Here is a 23,145-nt window from a genome sequence, read left to right as displayed (position 1 = left end):
ACATATGGCCCGGGGCCATGGTACTGGATAGCACAGGCACAGAACACTGCCATCATTGCGGGGAGTTCTACTGGATGGTGCTTGTAATGGGTTAATCTAACTCAAAACTCCCTAGTAGCCATGGTCCTATGATTTTGTGGCAATTCAAGATGCTTCGCTCCAAAATATTATCTCTACGGAGGTCTGAATTTTTGCCATCAGGGACCAGTAGCATCAAGGACTTTTCAGTCATCAAACCAGTAATAATTTAAGCCAGGATCAGGTAAATGTCCCAGGTTTAACACCACTGGAATTCTCTGAAACTATGTATCTATTCAGGATTCTTCAGAATGCTTGACATTTTCCAACATAATGGGTCTTAAGATATTGAACACTTGCCTCAGAGGTAGGGATTCGCACGGACATTGTAAAGAATGCTAGTGAAGGGTGGCAGGCCATCACAACCAAGACTACTATTTTCTGTTCTTTTACCTTGGCCTTACCTTTTTTAAAGAGTTCATTTATTTGAAAGAGAGAGAGTCAGACAGACAGACAAACAGACACAAGTGGGAAGGCGAGGCAGAGGAAGAGGGAGAAGCAGACTCCCTGCTGAGCAGGAAGCCCGATGTGGGGCTTGATCCCAGAACCCCGGAATCAAGACCTGAGCTGAAGGCAGACACTTAACGACTGAGCCACCCACATGCCCCACCTTGGATTTGCTTTTAAGAATACTTGTCAGAGGGCACCTGTGTGGCTCGGTCTATTAAGCATCTGCCTTCTGCTCAGTTCATGATCCCAAGGTCCTGGGATCAAGTCCCACGTCAGGCTCTCTGTTCAGCAGAGTCTGCTTTTCCCTCTGACCCTCTCGTGCTCGCTCTCTCTCTCTCTCTCTAATAAATAAAATCTTTTAAAAAAAGAATATTTGCTGGACTTGATCTTACAGCCACCAAAATACACTGTGTGTTCCTTGGTACCCCCTCTATCCCGTACCCAGGCATCCCACCAGCACTGCTCCCCTCACCCACCATGACTTCTTCCTTCACTCATCCACATCTCTGCTCTCCTTCATGACTCCTTGTAAGAATGATCTTCCCCATTGACCTTTCCTTGAACAATCACTACTGGATTCAGCCACTCTAATTATGCTTTCATTCTATTTAACATCCATGTATCTAATTCTATCTAATTTTACTATTTGTGTTTTTGCACATTCTTATTCATTATGTATCCAACTTCCAGGGATAGGTGGTTGGAACAAAAGATCCTACTTTATAGTAATTATTTTCCTCGGGATTGTGGGACATAAAGCAGTCCCTAGAGCGGGAAGGATCCGCAAAGCCACGGGTGTTTTATTACCTAAAAGATGACTTCTCTTTAAAAAAAAACAAACAAACAAACAAAAGAAACAAACAAAGAAAAACCCAGGATTAAAACAATATCCCAGGATGCTTCCATTGTGGGCTTAGCTTTGTCCCCTTGTCAACCCAGAAATGAAATTGGCAGACACACTCAAATAATAGCTAAAGGGGGGGTATAAAGTCTCAATTTAGTCATATAATCTCTCCATTTTCCACCCACCCCCTTTAAGCCAGATGCTTGCCAATGTTTTAAGAAATCAAGTCTTTCCAAATGGAAATTTTAGTAACTCTAGCAAGCTGGGGTTTTTTTCTTTTAAGTAGAAGAAACTGTTAGATTACGGTTGCAGGTGTACTGACTGGTAAGGAAGAAGATATAAAAGATACACATTTGAAATCTTTTCATGTCATCTTCATTGCACACTTACATAGTACACCTATTAACTCTTTCCCATCATGCCTAGCTAAGACCACTTGGAATGTTCGAGACCACTCATGCACACGTTGACTCCCTAGTCCATCCACATGAAATAGGATTGAGTGACTGTAGAGGCACAAAGCACTAACTTGAAGTCTTTTTCAAAGGTGTAGAGCTGAGCTCCTTCCTAGAACACTTGAGAAAGACCTTACCATCGTTCTGCAGTTTCCTTCTCACCCCAGGGCTGTCTCTCCACACCCACCTCCACCCACTGTCTCAGAAAAGGTTACTAGTTTTCAAAAGCAGGAGATAAACTTAAGTGTACAAAAGTCACTTTCAAAGACGCAACAGGAGTTAAACCAGAGTCTGTCCTTTGTGGATGGGCCAGCGGCACATCCCCCACTCCTGTGCAAGGTGGAAGTGCTTGATTTGATTGCCGGCTAGACGGCAACACACTTGCTGTAGCCAAGGCGTAAGGAGAAAGCCAAGCATCAGCTGGGGTTTCCACGGCCCAAATAGGTCTACAGCTCGGGAACAGGAAACAGCTCAGTAATACCACCCAGAAAGGATTCCCAATTCCCTGCTTCCTGAAAAGGGTAGGGGGCAGGGGATAAAGCGACTCCGTGGGTGAACAAATCGCACGGAGAACACAGAGAGGTCGCTTTCATCTGGAGTAATGAACAGCGTCAAGCTGGAGAGGCTTCGTGCGCTAAGGAAAAGGTTTTAGTTAGCTGTTGGCAAGAGCTAAGGGGCCACCGGGAAGGGAGAGGGCGGCTTTTGCTTTGAGGGTTTATGGGTGAAAGTCAGAGGCGGACAAGCAGATTCTGGGCCCGGTTAAGAAAAGCCTCTCCAACCCCAGAGTCGGTGACGGGGGCTGCGCGGCTTTTGGGGGAAAACTCGGGTTTTGTTCACGTGAAGAGCTGGCGACGCCCCCCAGCCTGGTAAACCCGTGGGGGGTGTCGAGGGCCCTGGTTCACCTGGTGGGACAGTAGGGCAGGCTGGCGGACCTCTGCCACTGCAGCCAGGTTTGGGACCCTAAGAAGTGAGGCGCACCTGGCCCCCAGCTCAAGCGTGGCCGTGGCCGTGGCCGTGTTCAAGTCCTTACCTTGACCAAGGGCTTTCCCTTCCGCTTCTGGGCTGGAGGTGAAACCGCACTGGGTCCGCCCCCTGCCCCGGGGCGTTCCCATAATCCCCTCCGGTTCCAGCCCGGCCAGCCCCACCCCAGACCCCTATAGGTCAAAGGCACCGGGGATGTGCCTGACCTCTAACCTCCCTGCGGGGGGGGGGGGGGGGCGGGAAAGGGGGGGGGGGGGGGGCCAGTTTCCTTCATTTTCCCACCAGCGGGGGGTTCAGAGCCTCTAGAGAGCTCAGGGAGAGGGGACAGGGACCCTGCTGGGTCACTTCAGGAGCCAGGAGAGATAGCTGGAGAGTGAAGCGCAGGGCACAGGGAGAGAAAGGATAGTTTCTAGAGTCACTATTAATTATCCTTAGAGCGGAAAACAAAAACAGGACTCAAATTTCATACTACATAGGGAAGCCATGAAAACCTTTGAACATTAGAGAAAAGGGAAATCAAAACACCTGTACTACGAGACCACCTTCATCAACAGTTTAAAAGAGAAATTTGAGAAAGCAACACCATGTTTTGGCTTTCTAAAGCTTTAATTTGGTTTTGGTCCCTTGCCTTTGATCCTGTTGGCCAATAATTCTGGGCATGAGCAAACTTGCCCCAAGAGCTCCTCCCGCACGTTCTGTTCTGGGCTTGGATCTGTCCGGCCTTGAATGTGAAGTACCTGGTCTTTCTATTTTCTGTTTCATCATGGACCTCAACTCTGTATTAGCCATAGTTATTCTACATTTAATAATCTGGAGATCATTTTACCGGATTAAAAAAAAATAGAATACAATAGAAGCCATCGGTGAATTAAGCTTCCCTTAAACTTTATATTAGGTTGTATCACATACAATTGCCAATATGCAACCGTTTCAACCAGCAAAATGTCTTGAGAAGCTGTCTGTCTATTCCGTATTCTGTTCTTGACGTAAAGAATCTTTAAAACCTCTCAACATTTTCCCCAGTCTCAGCTTTCCTCAGTTTAGGCCTGAAGCCATCCTTATATGTACCCAAGGCCTTGACCTGGAGGGCTATCCACACATACCCAACCCTTTCCATCAGATTAAGACACACCCGTATGGAAGACAGCACACAGTTACCCTATGTATGAATTAGAACTTTTTCTTTTTCTCCCTTTACATTGGAAAGGGGGTGGACTGGGAGAAAGATTTTATATGAGGGGTCTAAGACTATAGACACGTCTTGACCTGGAAAAAGTAACCCCCAAATGATAAAGTTTCAATTAAGAGAAACAAAAACATGACATACGTAATCTCACCTGGCCCCACAAAACTATTTTGGACAGAACATTTAGATTATTCTTCTCTAAGGTGGATTGATGAAAGAAAGCTATTTCAAGGATGAGTGTAGCTAACCATTAAAAACCGAAAATTCAAAAGAAAATGAGCATCCCCTCCGTGCCCAGAAAAATGAAGTCGGACCAATGGCTGGGTGAGTCACACCAGTGGGTATAACAAGCTGTACATTGTGCAGAAATGGTTTTGCTTTTTATATGACAGAACGAGTGTGCAAACAGGAAAAAAGATGTCATTGGAAAGCTGGAGGTGGCTACTAGAGAGAAGAGTTTACTGAAAATCACAGGGGAAGGCCAGATTCAAGTTAAAGGTTAGGAAGAGAATAGCAGGGGGACAGCTAGTGCTCTGCGGTGGCATTATCAATGAAGAGCGTCAGAAGAGCTATGTGAGTGTCTGCTTTGTAGAGGGATGTGGGTGAGTTTGGTGGGCATCTGTGTATGTGTCTGAAAGAGAGAAAACAGGCTCCTATTAGCATAGGACAAACATGAAAAGGGTTGACAGATCAGAACTTGGATGCCTTGCTCAGAACATATGCTTTCCCGTTTTTCCCTTCATTTTCCAAAGTGATGTCTTACAAGAACTTGTCCTTGGCCAAGCAGACAGCTCATCCCCAAATAGCTCATATTTAGATAGCTGTGATCCTGCGGTAGCCAAGCAAACATTCCAAAATCTAGTCATTTGTAATATCTTTAAATGCAAATATATTTTAGGGCTTTTTCTTGGCAAAGACGTTTGCTAAAATTTCTAATACCAATCAGAGATTGGCAAAAAAAAAAAAAAACCAAAACAAAAAACAAAAAACACCACCAACAACAACAACAGTCTTCAGGCTCAAAAAAACGCAATCCTATTTCTCAGCCATCCACCAGAAAGGAATAGAAGCTCTAGGCAGCAAGTCTTTGCCAGGAGTCAGACAAGCTACATCATAGTCTCTGTGCCCAGGGGCCGTGGATATCATTCAGTCTGGCCTAACTAACCCATTAGGCTGAGAGATGTCAACTTACCTCTGTGGAACTTCTCACCACCTCCCTGGGATGGATTCTCGACCTCCCGCTCCCTTGTCACCTGGTTCGTTGGCCAGGCCTGCCTCCTCCTCCCCATACATGCCCAATGGTCCCTGCCACCCTCAGCTCATGGTATGTTGGCATATCCCCCTCAGCCATCATCGTCACCCTCCTCCTGCACCAGCACAGGGAGGGTTGAGGTTGGGTGTACACACTCTGTGCCGTTTGGGGACGGGGCATGGCTACATAGCATCTTAGGTGTGTGTCGCAGCTCATTTGGAGGGTGGATGGTGGGGCCAAGCCTCTTGCCCACCTCCATTGCAGGTGCTGAGCACGTCCCGCCAAGGAAGCTGTAATCCCTTGGGAATCACGCCTCCACTGTTGGTTGGTGCCCTGGGCCAGCGAGAAGGGCCGATTGACTTACCTTCCTGTGCTGTGACATGGGACTGCTTGCTAGGAGGGGGACCTTGCATGCCAAATCACAGGGGGCAGCTCCTGGGCACCCCTTAGTGTCTGTACTCTCCCAGCAAATAGCCCCGAGGCCTGAAAAAGCATGACATGAAGTAGTAACATTAAAAACACCATGGGGGCACCTGGGTGGCTCAATCAGTTAAGCAGCTGACTCTTGATCTCAGCTCAGGTCTTGATCTCAGGGTTGTGGGTTCAAGTCCCATGTCAGGCTCCACACTGGACATAGAGCCTACTTAAAAAAATAAAATAACCCCTTGGGGTGCCTCGGTGGCTCAGTCAGTTAAGCATCTGCCTTCGGCTCAGGTGCTGATCTCGGGGTCCTGGGATGGAGCCCCATGTCAGGCTCCCCGCTTCGCGAGGAGTCTGCTTGTCCCTCCCCCTCCCCTCTACCCCTCCCCCTACTCATGCTTTTTCTCTCTCTCTCTCTCTCTCCCCTTTCTCTCAAATACATAAAATAAAATCTTTAAAAAAAATAAATAATAATAATAATAAAAAAAAAAAACCCATGACAGATTGCAAGAGACCACAGAGGAAAGAAAAAGAATTGTATTTAAATATTTTCAATGGCACGTTTTTTCCTGGCTTTTGAACAAGGGGTCCCACATTTTCACTTTTGACTGAGCCCCACAAATAATGTGGCCAGCTCTGTGTAGATGGAGCACTTTTGAAACATAAAGGTCATGAAGCCTTGGAAATTCAGAAACAGAATTTCTCAAACTTAATTATGCATAAGGATTTTCTGGAGATCTTCACTTCCTCCAGTTACACCCACCAAATATTCTGATTATTTGCCGGGACGGAGGGCGGGGGGGCCTCCAAATCTGGATTTTACAAGCATCCTGATGACTCTACTGCCATTGGCCCACCAACCGCACCTGGAAACACGCTGTGCTCTTAGGAGCATAGACTCTGAAGGCCGGCAGACGAGGCTTTGCATCGTCCCCTCCTAACTTGCCTCCTCTAGAGCTTCACCACTGACCTTAAAGGAGTTAATGTACGTATCTAAACCTTGGTTTGCTCATCTGTAAGTGGGCCTATTAATATCACTCCACACAGTGTTGTAGTAAATGTACATAAGACTTAGCACAGTGATTAGTCCATAGTAAGCGATCAATAAATGTTCAAAAAAATTCAGAATGACTGTTAAGTCTGGATGATGGCAGCTACACAGGTGTTTATTATGTTATTATGTGGTTTTCCTATATTTTTACATAAAGTATTTATTTATTTACATATACTTGTACAAAAAACAACAGCCAGAAAATGAGAAAGTAAAGTTGGAAAATGGGTCAGGGCCACCTGGGTGGCTCAGTCTTTAAGCGTCTGCCTTGGGTCGGGGTCATGATCCCAGGGTCCTGGGATCGAGCTCCGCATAGGGCTCCCTGCTTGGCAGGAGGCCTGCTTTTCCCTCTCCCACTCCCCCTGCTTGTGTTCCCTCTCTCACTCTCTCGCTCTCTCTCTGTCAAATACATAAATAAAATCTTAGAAAAGGAAAGAAAAGCAAAGGGGCTCAGAGGCTTGCTGTGAGTCTGCCCCAGAGTCCTCCAGGTAGGAGGCTGATGCTTGACTGTCTAGGACTTAGTAGGTGTTCAGTAAATTGAATTCAAGGCAAAAAGAATCTTCACTAGAATATGCACCAAGGACCTTCCCAGACCCACACTTGAGGCCATTGATCACTTTTTTTTTTTTTTTTTTTTTTTTAGTTGAGAAACGGATTTATAGTGTGAGACGAGGTGTGCTTTAGAAAAAGAGCAGGAGCTCGCAAGAGCTAGTCGGCTCCCGCATAAGGTTTAACAAATGTTCAGTGCGCCCTCTAGTGTCCATACTTCTCAGCTCTCTTCCTGAATTGGTGGCTCGAGGCCCTTGGGCACACAGTAAGTGAAAAATTTTGAGTTGATCTAGATATTGAGGCGGTAAAAATATCCACTGTCCACTCTGGTTATATAATCGATGTACGGATGAAAGAATGGACTGGCCTCTTGTCTAATAATGCCCAGGCTCAAACCAGCCCCCGAACGCCTCCATCCTGGCCCAAGCACAGCAGCTAAGGAGATCTTTCAGGACAGAGGCAGCTTACTGGCCAGCCAGGGGGGAGTGGAATAGGGCTAGGGGAAAAGAGAAGGAGTGCATGTGTCCTGCGGTTCCTTACCGCCCAGATGGCTGTAAACACAGTTCTATGGAGGCCAGTGGTCTCAATTCATAGTCTACAAAGGGCTTTAAAAGACCCGAGGGAAAGATCAGTACTATCTTAAATCACCCTGTAGCAAGATATCCTCATGCAGCGACAGAAAACTCAATAGTAACAATGGATCTGGAGGAGTCAATTAAATTTCCGAATTTAGCTGCCGTATTCCCGTGAAACAATCTGTGCCATCAGAGAATCCGACTCACCCGGAAAAGGCATCCCAGGGTCCCAAATCACCAAAAGAAGCCGTCCCCTCCTAACTTGCCTCCTCTAGAGCTCCTTCTGGCTCTCCCTGCACATCCTCTTCAAGTCAGTTACAGAAATGGCTTTGTTGAGTGCGCTCCAGAAACACTAACTCATCTGCAAAGCTGACACTTTCCAGAAACACTCCAGCTCTGCCAGCACCTGGAATCAAACTTTGTGCCCACTCCTGTCAACAGCACCCGTATTTCTTTTGTTCTGGATCGAACACCTTAGGTAGTCAGTTTCACGATTTTGTTTCCACAGGTCCTTTTGAATGGGAAGATCGAAGAGTTCTGTGGAGGGTCCATCATCAATGAAAAATGGGTGGTGACTGCAGCCCACTGCATTGAGCCTGGTGATAAAATTACCGTGGTTGCAGGTAAATAAACAAAAAAGGGTAGGAATCTGCAGGATCACTAGACCTTCTATATGACGGGTGCATCATATTTTCCTAAGGTCTACAAAGTTCTTTGTGAAATAATTTGGGTTAGTGCTAGGGGAGCCGTATTTCCAGACCCGAACTTCTTCCATCCCTCAAGCCCCCCAAAGTTCTTTCGACGTGCCCAGTTTCGACCCCATCTCACACATCTTACATATGATGTGTGCATTTCCCCACCAGACTGAGCCTTCCCCCAAAGCCATGTCGTATCATTCGCCTTTGTACCTCTGGGGCCTGGCACAGCCTTTGAATGACCTAATGAATATATCATCTGTGCTCAGAAAAGGGGTCGAAATACTTGGAGTTAGGAGTGTAGGGTAATTCATGCCAAATAGATTAATTACCCCCTTGAACAATGTAAGATTTATACCAGAACACACCAGCTCCATGTTGGACCCCATTGGGCTTTTGGTCTGAAATGTCTGCATGGGCCCTCGTTACATTTTACCAAAATCCTAGCAATCTAAGAATGAGATCGTTGACACTTGGCTGCCAGTTAATTCAGGGATGCCGAAAATCTTGGCCAAGCTGTTTCCTTACGTGTAAGTCTACCTGTGACCGAAGAGAAATTTTCTTTCCGAAGGTGAACATAACACCAAGGTGAAGGAACATACAGAGCAAAGGAGAAACGTGATTCGCACTATTCTTCACCACAGCTACAATGCAACTATAAATAAATACAACCATGACATCGCCCTTCTGGAACTGGATGAACCCTTAACGCTCAACAGCTATGTGACCCCGATTTGCATTGCTGACAGGGAATACACGAACATCTTCCTCAAGTTTGGATCCGGCTACGTGAGTGGCTGGGGGAGAGTCTTCAACAGAGGGAGATCGGCTTCAGTTCTCCAGTACCTTAAAGTTCCACTTGTTGACCGAGCCACATGCCTTCGCTCCACAAAGTTCACCATCTATAATAACATGTTCTGTGCTGGTTTCCATGAGGGCGGTAAAGATTCATGCCAGGGAGATAGCGGGGGGCCCCACGTCACCGAAGTGGAAGGTGTCAATTTCTTAACTGGAATCATTAGCTGGGGTGAAGAGTGCGCAATGAAAGGAAAATATGGCATATATACAAAGGTGTCCCGCTATGTTAACTGGATCAAAGAAAGGACAAAGTCCACTTAAAGAAAAATCTATTTCCAAGGGTTGAAAATGGACAAGGTCCTTTACTAATCGCTTTCCTATCTCTTTAGATTTGACCGCATACATCCTATGAATACTGCTTTTTTCTCTTTCTGGGGAGAAATCTGTCTTGAATTCCTATTTTGCTAGAGTAAGTAGGGTAGAAAATGGATTCACTAAAGAAACGTACTGTGATAGGAAACTGTGACCACTCCCACAGGTCTAGCCCTTGACAAAACTGGGAAGTGAAGTTCTTCATCCTGCCCATGAGGCATGAAATTTCTCCACCAGAGCAACTCTCTGGCTTCCCCTCCTTAGCAGCATTCCATGTTCCAGATCTTTCTTACCTCTCCCACCAAAATCATCAACATGTTTTAGATCTGTATCTGGGCTCTTTGGTCTAGTTCACAAAGTCGGCACCGCACTCATAAAGGAAGAACACAGGAGGAGCTGACAGGTTGAAACTCACCAGAAAACACCACTTCCTTTTCTGCACCCTTATTCCCACTTCCTCTATCTCTTCCATCTCCTAATCCCCAAATCAGTTTCTCTCTCTCCCTTTCTCTCCCTTTTCCTCTCTCTGCCCTTTTCCCTACAAGGGATTAAAGGAGGAAAGGGACACATCACACTGTTGTACTGCTGTCCACAGTTACACGTGTCTGTCAAACCCAGACTTGCTTTCAGTTTGGTTTGTGACTTGCTTTTCGGAGCATCCGGTTGAAGTGAGGCGCCCGAAGATCTTGGAGGAAAAGTTCCTCTGAGAGAGTCATGTTATTCAAAAACACACATCATGGAAGGAATGACCCATCAAAATATTTCCCCAAGAGCTTGTCATTGTGTTGTGATGGAGGTAACTGAGAAGGGAAACATCAACTCAGTGTACCTCCAGTACCATCCAGGGTTGAGGAGGAAGTTGTCCTGGACCAGAGAACATGAGAGTCATGTCTCCTAACCTAGCATATCCCCACTGTAGAGAAGGGTGCACTGGTGGCTCACTCCCCCTTTTCTGGCTCTCCGGGCGACCGATTATAATTAGACCTTCCATGTTGAATTTTCTATAGGGTTGCTGACCAACCTACACAGGTACTTTGATGTGTTAGAATGGCTTCCATTATGACTTAATAAACTGATGTTCTGGTTCATAACACAGCTTTTTGTGAATTCGGTTGATGTGAATCGGTCACCCTGTATTTCATGATTTGTGAGACTCCTGAAGGAATCACGTTTGGGAATGCTTTGACCCCACTGAGCTGCGGCCATCACCTCACCCCCCAGCCAGGTCTCACTCTTGCTGATTTCTTTCAAGATCTACTAGTGAATCCCTTTTTACTTTAGTCTTTCAAACATAAGTACCAATTAACGTATTTTCAGATTTCTCAGGAAGCGTTTCCTGTCACATCATTCACAGAGAAGTAGCACAAACACCACATTCAGCAGAACGCTGGGCATAAGTTGTCCAAGGGCAATACGACACATCAGAGTCTGAAGCTCTACTATCACTGGCTTTCATCCGAGGCGATGTGTTCTGTGCCCTGGAGAGGGCAGTGGTCTGGATCTGCCTAGGACATTCAACAAATATTCAAGGACTGAATACTGCGTGCCGAACACCAACATGTTCATTAAACTTGAATCCGCATTTATGTATTTTGTGAGTGAACTAAAACACTGTATATAATTTGCTTTGTCCACACCTGCTACATGACCAAACCAGGAGATGCTCAACAAATGTTAGCTGAATCTGAACCTGTGTTCATCCCAGAGCAGGAATTAGCCTTGTGTTGAGTATCCTGAAAGGAGTCCATAATAAATAACAATAATGAGCGGGATGGAGGTTTGCAGAATAAACAAAAGAAATCAGCTCTGCTATTGTTAGCTATAATCGTCAGTTAGGTTTGAGGAGGGTACTAATTCCCGCTCGAAATCAGTGACTTCACATTTGAATGACCGAGGGTCTGTAACCCCAGCACTCCGCAGCTGGTCAAAGGAAGCCATTCTGGCCTGGTTGCCATGGAGACCACCCCTGACAAAGGGAGCGATGGGGGACGGCTTTACACCTCCTGTGATTGTCTTCCTGGTGGCAAAGAAGATCCCGGGCCCAGAAAGCTCCGAGCCCCAGTTACCCTCTTTCCCTTGAACTCAAATGTGACAGGCTTCATCACGAGCCACCTGAGGGCCCGCGACTTCAGAGTCAGGGCCTCGCTAGAGTCTACCTGGGGCATGTGCCGTGGCGGTGAAAGAGTCATCAGTGTGTTCAGAGTCACTGGGGCACTTCACCTAAACGGGCAGAGACAAGCTGCTGCACTACTGGAAGTGACAGATGAAAGCAGAGCTCTTGCTGAGGGAAGAAAAGCATGTTCATGCGGTGCAGTCATCCTAAATCGCTGCTTAAGTGGGACTGGTTTGGGTTCTTGGGAAGGTGCATTGTTCTGTGATGGCAGGAACGGAGTCCTGTCCAACTTGCTCCGTCCAAGAAAAAAGAAAGGCTTTCTCCTAAACCATGGCAGACCAGTTCGCAGTCACTTAATTACATACTTATAATTCCTTGACAACTCCTGAAGGCTCCCATTCCCATTTAAACATGTCAGAGCTGCAAGGGCCCATAGAAACCATCAAAACCAGTGGGCCGCTTTAACAGAGGTGGTGCTAGGGGCCCAGATAAGGCCACGGTCAGAGGACCGCAAGGCCAGAGCCGGGACTGAGCTCAGGTCTCCCGCTCCCAACCGTGGAAGCACAAAGCGCACTGGGGGACTTTCGCAGGGGAGGCCACCCTTTCGGCAAACCTGGGACCGAAAAGCGTCTAGAATTCCTACCAGCGATGCTCTCCTTGACAAACAGGACCGACTGAGGACCCGCAGGGCATCTGGGAGGCAGAGTGGCGGCGGCGACGGGGCGGGAGCTGCAGCCCGGGCTCCAGCGGGCGCTCGGGAGCACGTGTGGACCACACCTGCGGGGCCGGGCTCTGGCTTCGAGCCCAGCGGTGAGCACTGGGCCTTCCAGATGCGCCATCTGACCTCTAGAGCAGGTTTGTCAGTGTCATCTGGCACGCGGGCGTCCCGGCGCCGTCTCTGCTCGGCTCCCGGCAGCTGTGCGGGCTGAGACCCTCGTGGCACATGGAGACAGCAGCTGCTCCAGAAGCCGGGACCCCCACGGCAGCTGAGCTTCCCACCGGGCCGTGCAGCCGTGGGGGCCAGGAAACCGAGGTCAGCTGCTGGCAGGCCCGTCTGGGCAAAACACTCAGGAAATTGGGGCTCCTTCCGATTTTGAACCAAATGCCATCTAGAAATCTCGCGGTTAAGAGCTACAAAAATCAGCACGTTCTGCAAACTCCAGAGGCTGTGGAAGGAATCTCAGGAGGCCAGAGACTGTGGAACCCCCGCCCTTTCATCCCATGCAGACATAGACCCCTCAACTCGATTTCTCTGACTGGACTTACAAGGCAGACCTTCTTTATCCTCTCCTTGAAGTTCCAGCTGACCTGGAGAGTCCCAGAGTTATTTCAACCTCTAGCAGAAAGGAAGAACAGCAGACTCTCTTACAGATAGACAAAGAAGCACTGGCTTCTGGAACAGGGCCATAGCACCTTCTCCACACCCTCACAGAAAGACAGCAGTATTTCGAATGCCTGGCCAGATCATTTCGCTCTGGTAGGAGTTTCCCTCTTGGTCCAGAGAAGGCTGGAAATAGAAACAGGGATATTCTTGATGCCAAAGACTTCTTTTCAAAAGGTTGCTTCACTGCGATGTCAAATATGTGATCTTAATCTATAAAAATTGTCTAAATTGTAAGTCTCCCGAATGCTATCATTCTTTTTTCTTTTAATATTTTGTTTATTTATTTGACAGACGGAGATCACAAGTAGGCTGAGAAGCAGGCAGAGAGAGAGGAGGAAGCAGGCTCCCTGCTGAGCAGAGAGCCCAATGCGGGGCCCGATCCCAGGACCCCAGAATCATGACCTGAGCCAAAGGCAGAGGCTTGAACCCACTGAGCCACCCAGTCGCCCCAATGCTGTCATTCTTAAACCTCTAGGAACGCAGTACTCTTTAACTTCTCCAGATCTCTAACCGTGAAGTGGCTTAAGCACCGACCTCATAAAGATAAAGGGATCCCATGATTTACACATTACATACTTTGGTGAACATCTCTACATAAAAATCTATTTTCCTCTTGGAACATATGACAAAAATAAGCACACATTTTCATGATATTGAAACTCAGCTCTAAAAGAAGCCAAATTAAGAATGCAACAAGTCTCTGAGAAACTCAGCACAGGCTTGTTAAATGAATGGACTGCTACATGAATGAAATGGGAGGAAAAAGACTGCTGTGGACCACATCAATGCAAAACCCAGGCATCTAAGGTGGGAGTGAGATCGTCATCCTGAACGCATAAGGGAATATGTCATTACAAAGGGAGACAGACCAATAGAGAGAGACAGAGAGACCTCCTACAATCATTTCCTTCCAAGGATATTGTTAGATCCGTTATAAAATGAAACGAGACTGAGACAAAGTGAAAGTTCTTTAAAGCCTTATCTTATGCCAAGTATTAGAAGTCAGACTGATTGGTCAGGGGAACGAGACTGAAACAAAGTTAGAGTTCTGCAAACTTTATTCTATGCCAAGCATTAGAAGCCAGACTGATCGGTCAGGGCCGTCTCCAAAGAGAGGGAGCACCCCCAGCTTACAGGCTCAAGAATCAACTGACTGACCGGTCAGGGCTGCCTCCAAAGAAAACGACCCCTCCCAGACTCACAGACTAACTTTTATAAAGCAAAAGCCTGGCGACACATAGGTGGCCAATGAGATTGTAACATTGCATAGACATGTTAGGCCACACGCAGGTGGCCAGTTGAATTACAATTTACCCTTTAATAGCTCTTTGAACTAACCTATTACTCTGGTCAGAACTGGCCCTCAAGCTTGGTGCCCAAAAGGCAGGGTTTACATTCTTTGGTGGTTAGGGAGACAATATGTGTGCTTTTTACTGATTGGATGTCTCCACCTGGCCTGACTCGTCCTTGTATTCTGGGCTCTGTTATTAGGAACTGGCTGACCATATTTTACTGGTTTCCCAGACTTGCTTCTAAGTAACTTTCTCTGCGGGTGGGGGGGGGGCAGGGTCAGTTTAAGTTTTACTGCACAAACAAAATGGCTTTTTAACCAAGATGGAGTCACTCTGGCTAAATAGATCCTTACAGATATGAAAAGGAGTTAACACTAATCTCTAGGAAATGCAAAAAAAACAACAAAAAAAAAAAGATTAGCCTAGAAGACTATGCTTACAGCCGTGGCCTTTTCCTCTCTTGGTAACATTTCTCGCTTTTGTGCTTGCTTGTGTTCTCTAGAAGCTGGAATTACCTCTCATCTGTGCTTCGTATCCTCATTTAGATAGATAACTTGTTGTTGTAGCTTTTTTCTATAGAGTCAGTTCTTGGCTTTATTTTGGATTTTAAAGTTTTAGATCTGAATAAAATCTGTTCTTTGCCACAAGGATTTCATTTCTTCTAATTACGATATGCCTCCCCTATTTCTCACTGTCTAGACACGTCCATATACTGTTTCTAGTCCTAGATGATCATGCTTCAGATCGGAATCTCTGCTTCTTTGGTTTAGAAAATGTAAATTTGTGTTATAGATTCGCTAAAAGAACAGCTATGTATAAGGGTGGGTTATAATTCAGAAATCTTAGCACACTCTAGTAAGAAATGTTACTGAGCACTTGCTGTGGGCCTAGCACTGTGTATTTCATAAAAATATCAGTAGTGTGCTGGAACTTGTATATTATGCCAACTCACAAACGCCAAATCCCAGTACAGTGAAGTCATGTTAGTGGCTTGAAATCTACCGTGGCAGGGACATTTACAGTATAGATATTGACAAATGCTACAGATATGTTTGTTTTTGTTTTTTTGTGAGAGAAAGAGACATGATGGGGATGGGGAGAGAGGGAAAGGGAGAGAGAGAAAATCCCAACCAGGCTCCACACCTAGCACAGAGCCCAACGTGGGACTTGATTTCATGACACTGGCATCATGACCTGACCAGAGCCGAAATGAAGAGGGGGACATTTAACTGATTGAGCCTCCCTAGTGCCCCAAGAATTTATTTTTTAAGTAATTTCTACACCCAACGTGGGGCTCAAACTCATGACCCCAAAATCAAGAGTCACATGTTCTACTGATTGAGCCAGCCAGACACCCGTTTTTGTTTTTAAAGAGATGCCATTGTTTAACATTTACTAACAAACCAATGGACACAATCTGATTGTTTGACTAAACAGCTTTCATTTTTACAGTCCTGCTACTCAACTATTGCTATGAGTGAGCACTAAATAACACTGTAAATTAAAATATAAAAGTTATTTATGGAAGGATCTTGTTGGCAAGTTAGAAATACTAAAAAAAAAAACAGACCATTAAAGTTGTTCTCAGCAACAGGTAGTTGTTTTATGTTGTAAAATAAAGCGTTTTTTAAATGCAAATATTTCTCCTACAGAACACATTCATACGTTAGGTTGCCAAAGGTTTAGTCTATGGTAGTTTTCTGCTGGTATGTTCGTTCACTGTAATTGGTAAGATATTTACAAAGACCTTGGGAAAGAGTCCTTAACTGCTATTTTCAGCCAGCATGTAAGATTTTTTTAAAATCCCCACAAAGATAGGTGGAATATAAATTTTGTGTAGGGCTTTACCACCTCTAAATCATCGGGGGATAAGACGTTATATTGCACTTTTCCAGTACCGAATTAAAGCGAGCATAGTTTTCTACAGTATACAATGTTTGGGACACATAAAAATGTATAGAGAACAGTATCATGAACTCTCAAGTATGAACACCATCCATTCCTTCTCTCCCACCCCCCACTTTCAGAGGTAGCCACCATCCTTAACTTGATGTTCAACATTATCTAGCATATACTTTTACTTTAAATTATCCATTAAAAGTACACATTTTGGGGGCACCTGGGTGAAACTGAACCCGTGTTTATCCCAGAGCAGGAATTAGTCTTGTATTGACTATCCTGAAAGGAGGCCATAATAATTAAAAATAATGAGCCGGATCGAGGTTTCCAGAATAAATAAAAGAAATCAGCTCTGCTATTGTTAGCTACAATCATCTGGTTAGGTTTGAGGAGGGTACTGATTTGTGTTCGAAATCATGGTTTCTTCAGTTACGTGTCTGCCTCCGGCTCAGGGAGTGATTCCAAGGTGCTGGGATGGAGCCCCACTTCCCCACTCTCGCTCCCCGTGCCTGTGCTGGCGCTCTGTCAAATAAATAAAATTTTTTTTTAAGTACACATTTTGCATGTTGTTTAAGATTTTATTTATTTGAGATGGAGAGAAAATGAGAAAGAGCATGAGCAGGGTCCAGAAGAGGGACAAGTGGGAGATGCAGTCTCCCCACTGAGCGTGGAGCCCAACGTGGGACTCGATGCCGGGATCCCAGGATCAGGACGTGAGCTGAAAGTGCATGACTGACTGAGCCACCCAGGTGCCCCCACATTTTGCATATTTTGAAACTTGATATGAATGCTCTATCCTACAGTTTTCTAAGTCATTGATGTTAATAGCATAGCTCTAGATTTTTTTTCTAGATCTTTCATTTTAAGTCCCACACAGTACTTTGTTGTAAGGATATTCTATAATATTCCATTCTTCTGTTCATGGTCATTCCTGTTGTCTCCAAATTCTTTACAATGCTGCTATGAACATTCTGGCACACATCTCCTCAAGCACGTGGGTGTGCCCGGGGCAGATGCCTAACAATGGGACTGCTAAGCTATGTGATATTCAAGTTCATGTAGTATTAGAAAATCATTCACCAAAGGGTTGTACCAATTTGTGTTCCCACTAACAATGTGTGAGAACTCTTCTCGCTTCATATCCTCCCCAACACTTAGTATTTTTAGAAATACTGGCAGATTTTGAAGTTTACTACTATTTGCCCGTAAATGGCTATTTTGCAGTACATTCGCATATTTGGAAAGTAGTTAGAAATGTATAGGTAAGTATAGTACTGCATGCTCCCCAGGCTCAGGAAACATCACTTTAGCTTCTAATGACAGATTCCAAAATGTCCACTGTGGTCGAAGAGTTACACTGCACTTAGTAACATTTTGTCGGTTCTTGGTTGATTTCTCACAGATCTTCATGTAAAAGCACTTCACTATCAAATGGAGAGTAAAACTTACTTGAAGTAATCCTAGGCACATCAAGTTCTTTTCAAGCTTGAAATCTTTGACTTTCTCTTCTGCTTACTTTCTTCTTCAACCTGGTTGTACTTGTTTGCTTACTTTGCTAGTAATCAAGCTAGTGAGTTTATCTCACAAATATGGAGATGAAATGTACCTTCGAAACAGTTTCTATTTTATTTTGGTTGGCTTTAAGGAAAGTTTCGTTTAGCTGAAGGAATCCAACTTCATGAAGTTCAAGTTCACTGGCTGTTCTTGGTACATGTTAATAGTCCTATTTGGTGGACATGGGCTGAAAGTGTCTCCTCAGGATGTAATGGGCTAATTCGCACATGTGAAAAGGAGGTGATCCACAAGTATGAGGTAGGCCCTCACTAAACGCAAAGGAGAACTTAAGACTTGAACACATCATGAGCTTTAATATAGAAGATACATTTTGAACTAGAGAGAAAAGCCTGCTGTTGTGTCTGTGATTTTTTTTTTGAACAATATAAAGGGTTTAGATTATCTCTTTAATGCTGGTTTGTTCCTAAGTATTTCACTGTCCTTGGGCAGGCCCCATGACGCCAATTGCAAACCAACCATTCCAAATCAATGTACGGAAATGTACTAAAATGTAACAAAAATAACTTGTTTTTGCCATTACTTGCTTGTGACTTGATTTGTTAAGTACTCTTGAGTCTGCCAGCCCCATGGGAAGCAGGTTCCTGTGCTCTATCTAATACCTACTAATAATAAGCATTTTTCTCAGAGAAAGTCAATATTGAGTGACACTGGATTGATTTCTGACTAAGCCCCAAATAAAATCACTAATTTCTCTTTCTTTTTACACTCCCTTACTTATGCTTACAAAAACATACTCGTGGAGAAGCTCTCTCTTGAGAGAATACTGTAGCCCAGATGTCAGGGTGGTTTCAGTAAATCTATCGTAGGAGATTCATACACGGTTTTGGAAACATCAACATTTACTCTTCGGCCAACAGAGGAATAAAAACTGGAATACACATTTTAATCTTCAAGGAGGTCTTGGGAGATGGGTCAACTTATTAACTAGCTCACTGACGACACTTCCTCGAAAGGACTCACACTAAATTTACAGGCACAAGAAATAATTTGATTCTGCACTGGGATTACTCAGTTTTCACCAAATGGGAGATTGAGTCAAACCAGCTTGAGAGATGTTTATCCCTTCTCTGTATTAAGCCCAAAGTTCTAGCTCCCTAATGCACCATGCACCCAACGACGGTTCAGAATACCACCGCAGATATCGAGGTGCTTTCCAGGCTTCCTTGGGCTCCAGTATACGGAAGCAGATTGTTTTTCAGTGTGTAGAATATCCACTCATAAACGTGGCTACTGATCTATGCCCCCGAAACCTCATTTGCAGCTATCCTACAAATCTGCGTGAAGAAATTTTTTGAACAAAACATTTTACTCTGGTTCTAGTCAGATCTCCCTGTCTTTGTCTGTCTCTCAGGGAATCATGAAGCAAGGCTGAAGGTTAACATCTATTTTTTCCCCAATTTTCATAGCGTCATTTACTAAACAGTCTCCAGTTGCCCCACATACAACGCTGTATCCAATAACGCAGCACATTCCATGTATGTAGGACTCCGTTTCTGGCTTCTCTCCTCTATTGTGTTGCATCTGGCTATTATTGAGCTCAATATCATTGTTTTATTTATGATGACGTTACGACAAACCTGAAGGTGAATATTTAACTCAATATACTTATTGGTGCCTTTAGGGTGTCCCTAATAAGTGAGAGGAAAGGAGATGTCAATGTATAATTGATACTAAACTGAAAAAAAATGCATGAATTGAAGGTTGAATATTTTTAATGTGGAATTAACACAAGTACATTTACATTGTAAGTACATTTACGATGTAATTAAATTTTGAAGACGTAAAGGGAAATTGCTGCTATGTTTTATAGTAACACACATTTATAGCCCAATAAAATTAATACAGTGCTGTTCCATGTACAAATACATATACGAATGGAGCATTCATTGTACAGTGATTAAGACATTAAAAGACCGTAACTGTATGTTTGAATCTATAGAACTCATTTTGTCTTAAAGGATTAAAGTCCCTAGTTTAAAACCATAAAATTAAAATGTTCTGTGCAGAGGGGCATCATCAATCAACCATTTTATCTCCGAATTCTGTCTTCAAACCACAGGATCAGCACACAAAAGAAATGTGCTTCGATCTCATTGTGGTGTTGTTATTGTCGTAGAAGTATTAAGTGAACTATCAAATATACGGGCATTTTCGTGAGTTATAAATCACCCATCATATATTCAGCAAATTGGACATTAGAAGAGTTATAATGTGCAGGTACCTTTGAATAAAGCACAATTGGTTTGTCATACAAACTGCTACATCGAGTGATACCACTGGCATAAACTATGATCTTGACATGACACACAAACCTATTTAAAAGAGAAATTTACATATAATATAGTTGTTGTTTATTGTAAAACCAATAATGAAAAAACATGCACCTAATATGCCAGCTTGACAGGAAATTCACAATCCATGATTCAAAAGGCAGCAATTTCAAACCATTGTCTTCACTGGTCCAGCATATAAAATACTCCAAGCATAAACTTGACACTGCATGCAACAACTGGCCCTGGGCTTTAAAAGAAGTGATCACACTTTTTACATGTTTAAAAGAAAGACACGTACACATGTATCATCAAAGAAAAATGCTAGGAAGAGGCACAACATAACTGAAGAACACCTTTCCCAGAATCGGTCTTTCTACAAAATTCGAAAGCAACTCAAGACACCAGAACACAGAACTTGTGCAAATATGATATTTAACTTAAAGAAGAACTTGTGCAAATATATTTAACTTAAAGCTGGGATAGGTGTATCTAAATTTCAATGCATAAAATGTAAACTTCAACACATCCTAACTACAGGATTTTTTGGCTTTGGATCTTTCCAGAACCATAAGACAGCTCTGACAACCGTCCATACCAGTCAAAGTGCAAAAGAGGTCCTTCAGAACATATATCCCTTTGGTACATTATAGTCCCCTAGATAGCAGAAGCAAAGAATAAAATAAACTACCAACCAACAAAGGGGTTTAAAATCTCTGGTGATCTTTCTTCTCTCTTTGGATGTTTGTTTTGTTTTGCTAGTGAAAAGTTACGTCAAAAATGACAGGTACAGCTTTTTGCCTGCACATGTTCAAAATTATTGATTTCTGGTTTTGAGATGGGATCTGAATGCATGCCTTGAGAAACCCCACCAGGGAACGCTGTAACACTGCACTTTGCAACCGAGGGGACCGGAAGGTGTGAAGATGGTTCTCGCAAGAATGAGACAAACTGTGAATGACGAAGTCCTCCTCAGTCCTGAGGAATTTCTGTGAATGTCATGGGCAACATAGATCATCCTGACTCTTGTGCTGTTTGTCTGTAACACTTTTAAGAAATAGAATCTAGTTCACACCTCCAAAGGAAATCTTATTTTTAAAAGTCTATTCATTCTCCTTTAATTCAAGGGGAATTGAGTTTCCTTGTGTTACTCAGAGCAGCATCTACAAAATAATGAAGAATGATGTTAATACTCGAGAGACTTTGGAGACCCAGACTGCCGGTGCTAGGGCTTCTAACACTGAATGGGAGGATTCAAATGGTTCATCTGAATTCAAAGGTGATGGCTTTTGGTTGGTTGACTACGAAAGCTGTCATTCTGTTCCAAAACCATTTCTTAAAGGCCTCTATTTTATGAATGGCACAGCTTCACTGGAAGCAAAAGAAACAGAATTCACATCTCCTGCAACTGGAATTCATAAATATTATGTGAATTATGCTGTGTGGTCTAGAGAACAGGAGACATAGTAAGGACATAAGTATCAGAGACTTTTACACTGTATTTGCCAGATTTCAAATAAGATAGCCTAATATCTATTTTGAAACCTAAACGCTTCTGACAGGTGCATATGCGGTCAACTGTAATCTCCTAATCCACAAATTGGCACACATTTTTGTAGGCCACAGTATACCATTTTGCTTGATGCCATGTAATGGGTAAGATCTCGATCAAAACCACTTGATACTATAGCATTCAACAGAAATCTATCAATAAGCATGAACTTCTCAATCAGCCTAAGTCAGAAGTGCATGTTATTTGAAAGGACTGTATATTTCTAAAAGATCTAAAGTCAGAACTTTCTAGAGAACAGGGGCCAAGTGAACCTTAGTCCCTTGATCTAGTAGCACTGCCACGCTGAGAGTAATGACTGCTTTCAGTGCTGATGATCTAGCAATACATTACGCTTCTGCCCTCCCGATGGCACTGCGAGAAAGAAATGGATCTTGAAAAGCAGTACTGGTGGGAGAAAATAAAAATGGCTACAGAAGAAGAATGTGCTTTTTTTTTTTTTTTTTGCCAGCTAACGTGGATATATGTTAACACATACACTCTTTACCGCCTGAAACAGAAGCAGGTGCCCAAATCCGATTTAAGTTGCTGTTCTGCCACACCCTTTTCAAAGGTAGCGCTACACACTTCGTCTGCCGTCACTGGTTACAGTAATGGAATCATTTCAAATTAAAACTAATCAAATATGTAATTTTACATGCCCCGCATTACAGTTAGCTAAAATGTAATTAACTTTGTCCTGAATTAAGTAGGAGGACGTCTGGCTTTAAAAGGATGATTTCAAATTTTAAATGATGACACAAGTTAGGGAAAACCTACCAAGTCTTCCTATATTATATAGAAGTTAGGTGAATACACTTGGTGTTTTCAGTTTTGAATCTTGGAGACCTGAGCACAAGAAAGGCCATTATTTTCTAGTACATACATGGCTTTACTGGTTTTTTTTAATTGCTTCACCAAAAACAATTTATATACGTTAGTGTCAACAGCTTCTTGAACACATACTTTAAGTGACTCACGTATTTCTTTTCTCATTAATGATTTAACTAAGCACAAAGAATTAGCAGGAAGCTGGCCACATTTACTTTCAAACTTAACTTTTCAACGTAGAAAATGGAAATCAGTGAAATTCAGGGGAAAATGTGATTCATTACAACTATTTGGCTTCCGAAAGCATTCATAGTGTTATTAGCTTAGATTTTATCTTATTCTAACAGATACAATTTTTTTTTTTTTAGAGAAGGAGTGGGAAGGGGGAGAGGGAAAGAGTGAGAATCTGAAGCAGGCTCCACGCCCAGTGAAGAACCCTACCGTGGGGCTTGATCGTTACCTGAGCCGAAATCAACAGTGTGACGTTGAACCAACTGAGTCACCCAGGCGCTCCCTATCAGATATA

General features: G+C 43.8%; 1 protein-coding gene and 2 long non-coding RNA genes across 4 annotated transcripts in view; 1 reads left to right on the top strand and 2 right to left on the bottom strand.

The window, feature by feature from the left end:
* The window catches only part of LOC132007811 (uncharacterized), a 96,938-nt gene extending 94,008 nt beyond the window's left edge, over positions 1 to 2,930 (bottom strand). For both annotated transcript variants that reach the window (XR_009401436.1, XR_009401435.1), the window contains exon 1: positions 2,858 to 2,930. This is a non-coding gene — a long non-coding RNA (uncharacterized LOC132007811). The remainder of the gene's footprint in view (positions 1 to 2,857) is intronic.
* The window catches only part of F9 (coagulation factor IX), a 32,849-nt gene extending 22,048 nt beyond the window's left edge, over positions 1 to 10,801 (top strand). Inside the window, exons 7-8 of the mRNA XM_059386216.1 lie at positions 8,350 to 8,464; positions 9,108 to 10,801. Of these exons, the coding sequence (XP_059242199.1) occupies positions 8,350 to 8,464; positions 9,108 to 9,655 (663 nt within the window). The 3' untranslated portion in view covers positions 9,656 to 10,801. The remainder of the gene's footprint in view (positions 1 to 8,349; positions 8,465 to 9,107) is intronic.
* An 8,862-nt stretch (positions 10,802 to 19,663) lies between these two features.
* LOC132007742 (uncharacterized) overlaps positions 19,664 to 23,145 on the bottom strand; it is a 7,773-nt gene continuing 4,291 nt past the window's right edge. The window contains exon 3 of the long non-coding RNA XR_009401428.1: positions 19,664 to 21,402. This is a non-coding gene — a long non-coding RNA (uncharacterized LOC132007742). The remainder of the gene's footprint in view (positions 21,403 to 23,145) is intronic.

This window comes from Mustela nigripes, chromosome X, assembly GCF_022355385.1.
Source record: "Mustela nigripes isolate SB6536 chromosome X, MUSNIG.SB6536, whole genome shotgun sequence".
Classification (NCBI taxonomy): domain Eukaryota; kingdom Metazoa; phylum Chordata; class Mammalia; order Carnivora; family Mustelidae; genus Mustela; species Mustela nigripes.
The sequence above is the reverse complement of the archived record's forward strand: the minus strand, read 5'-3'. Positions and strand labels throughout refer to the sequence as shown.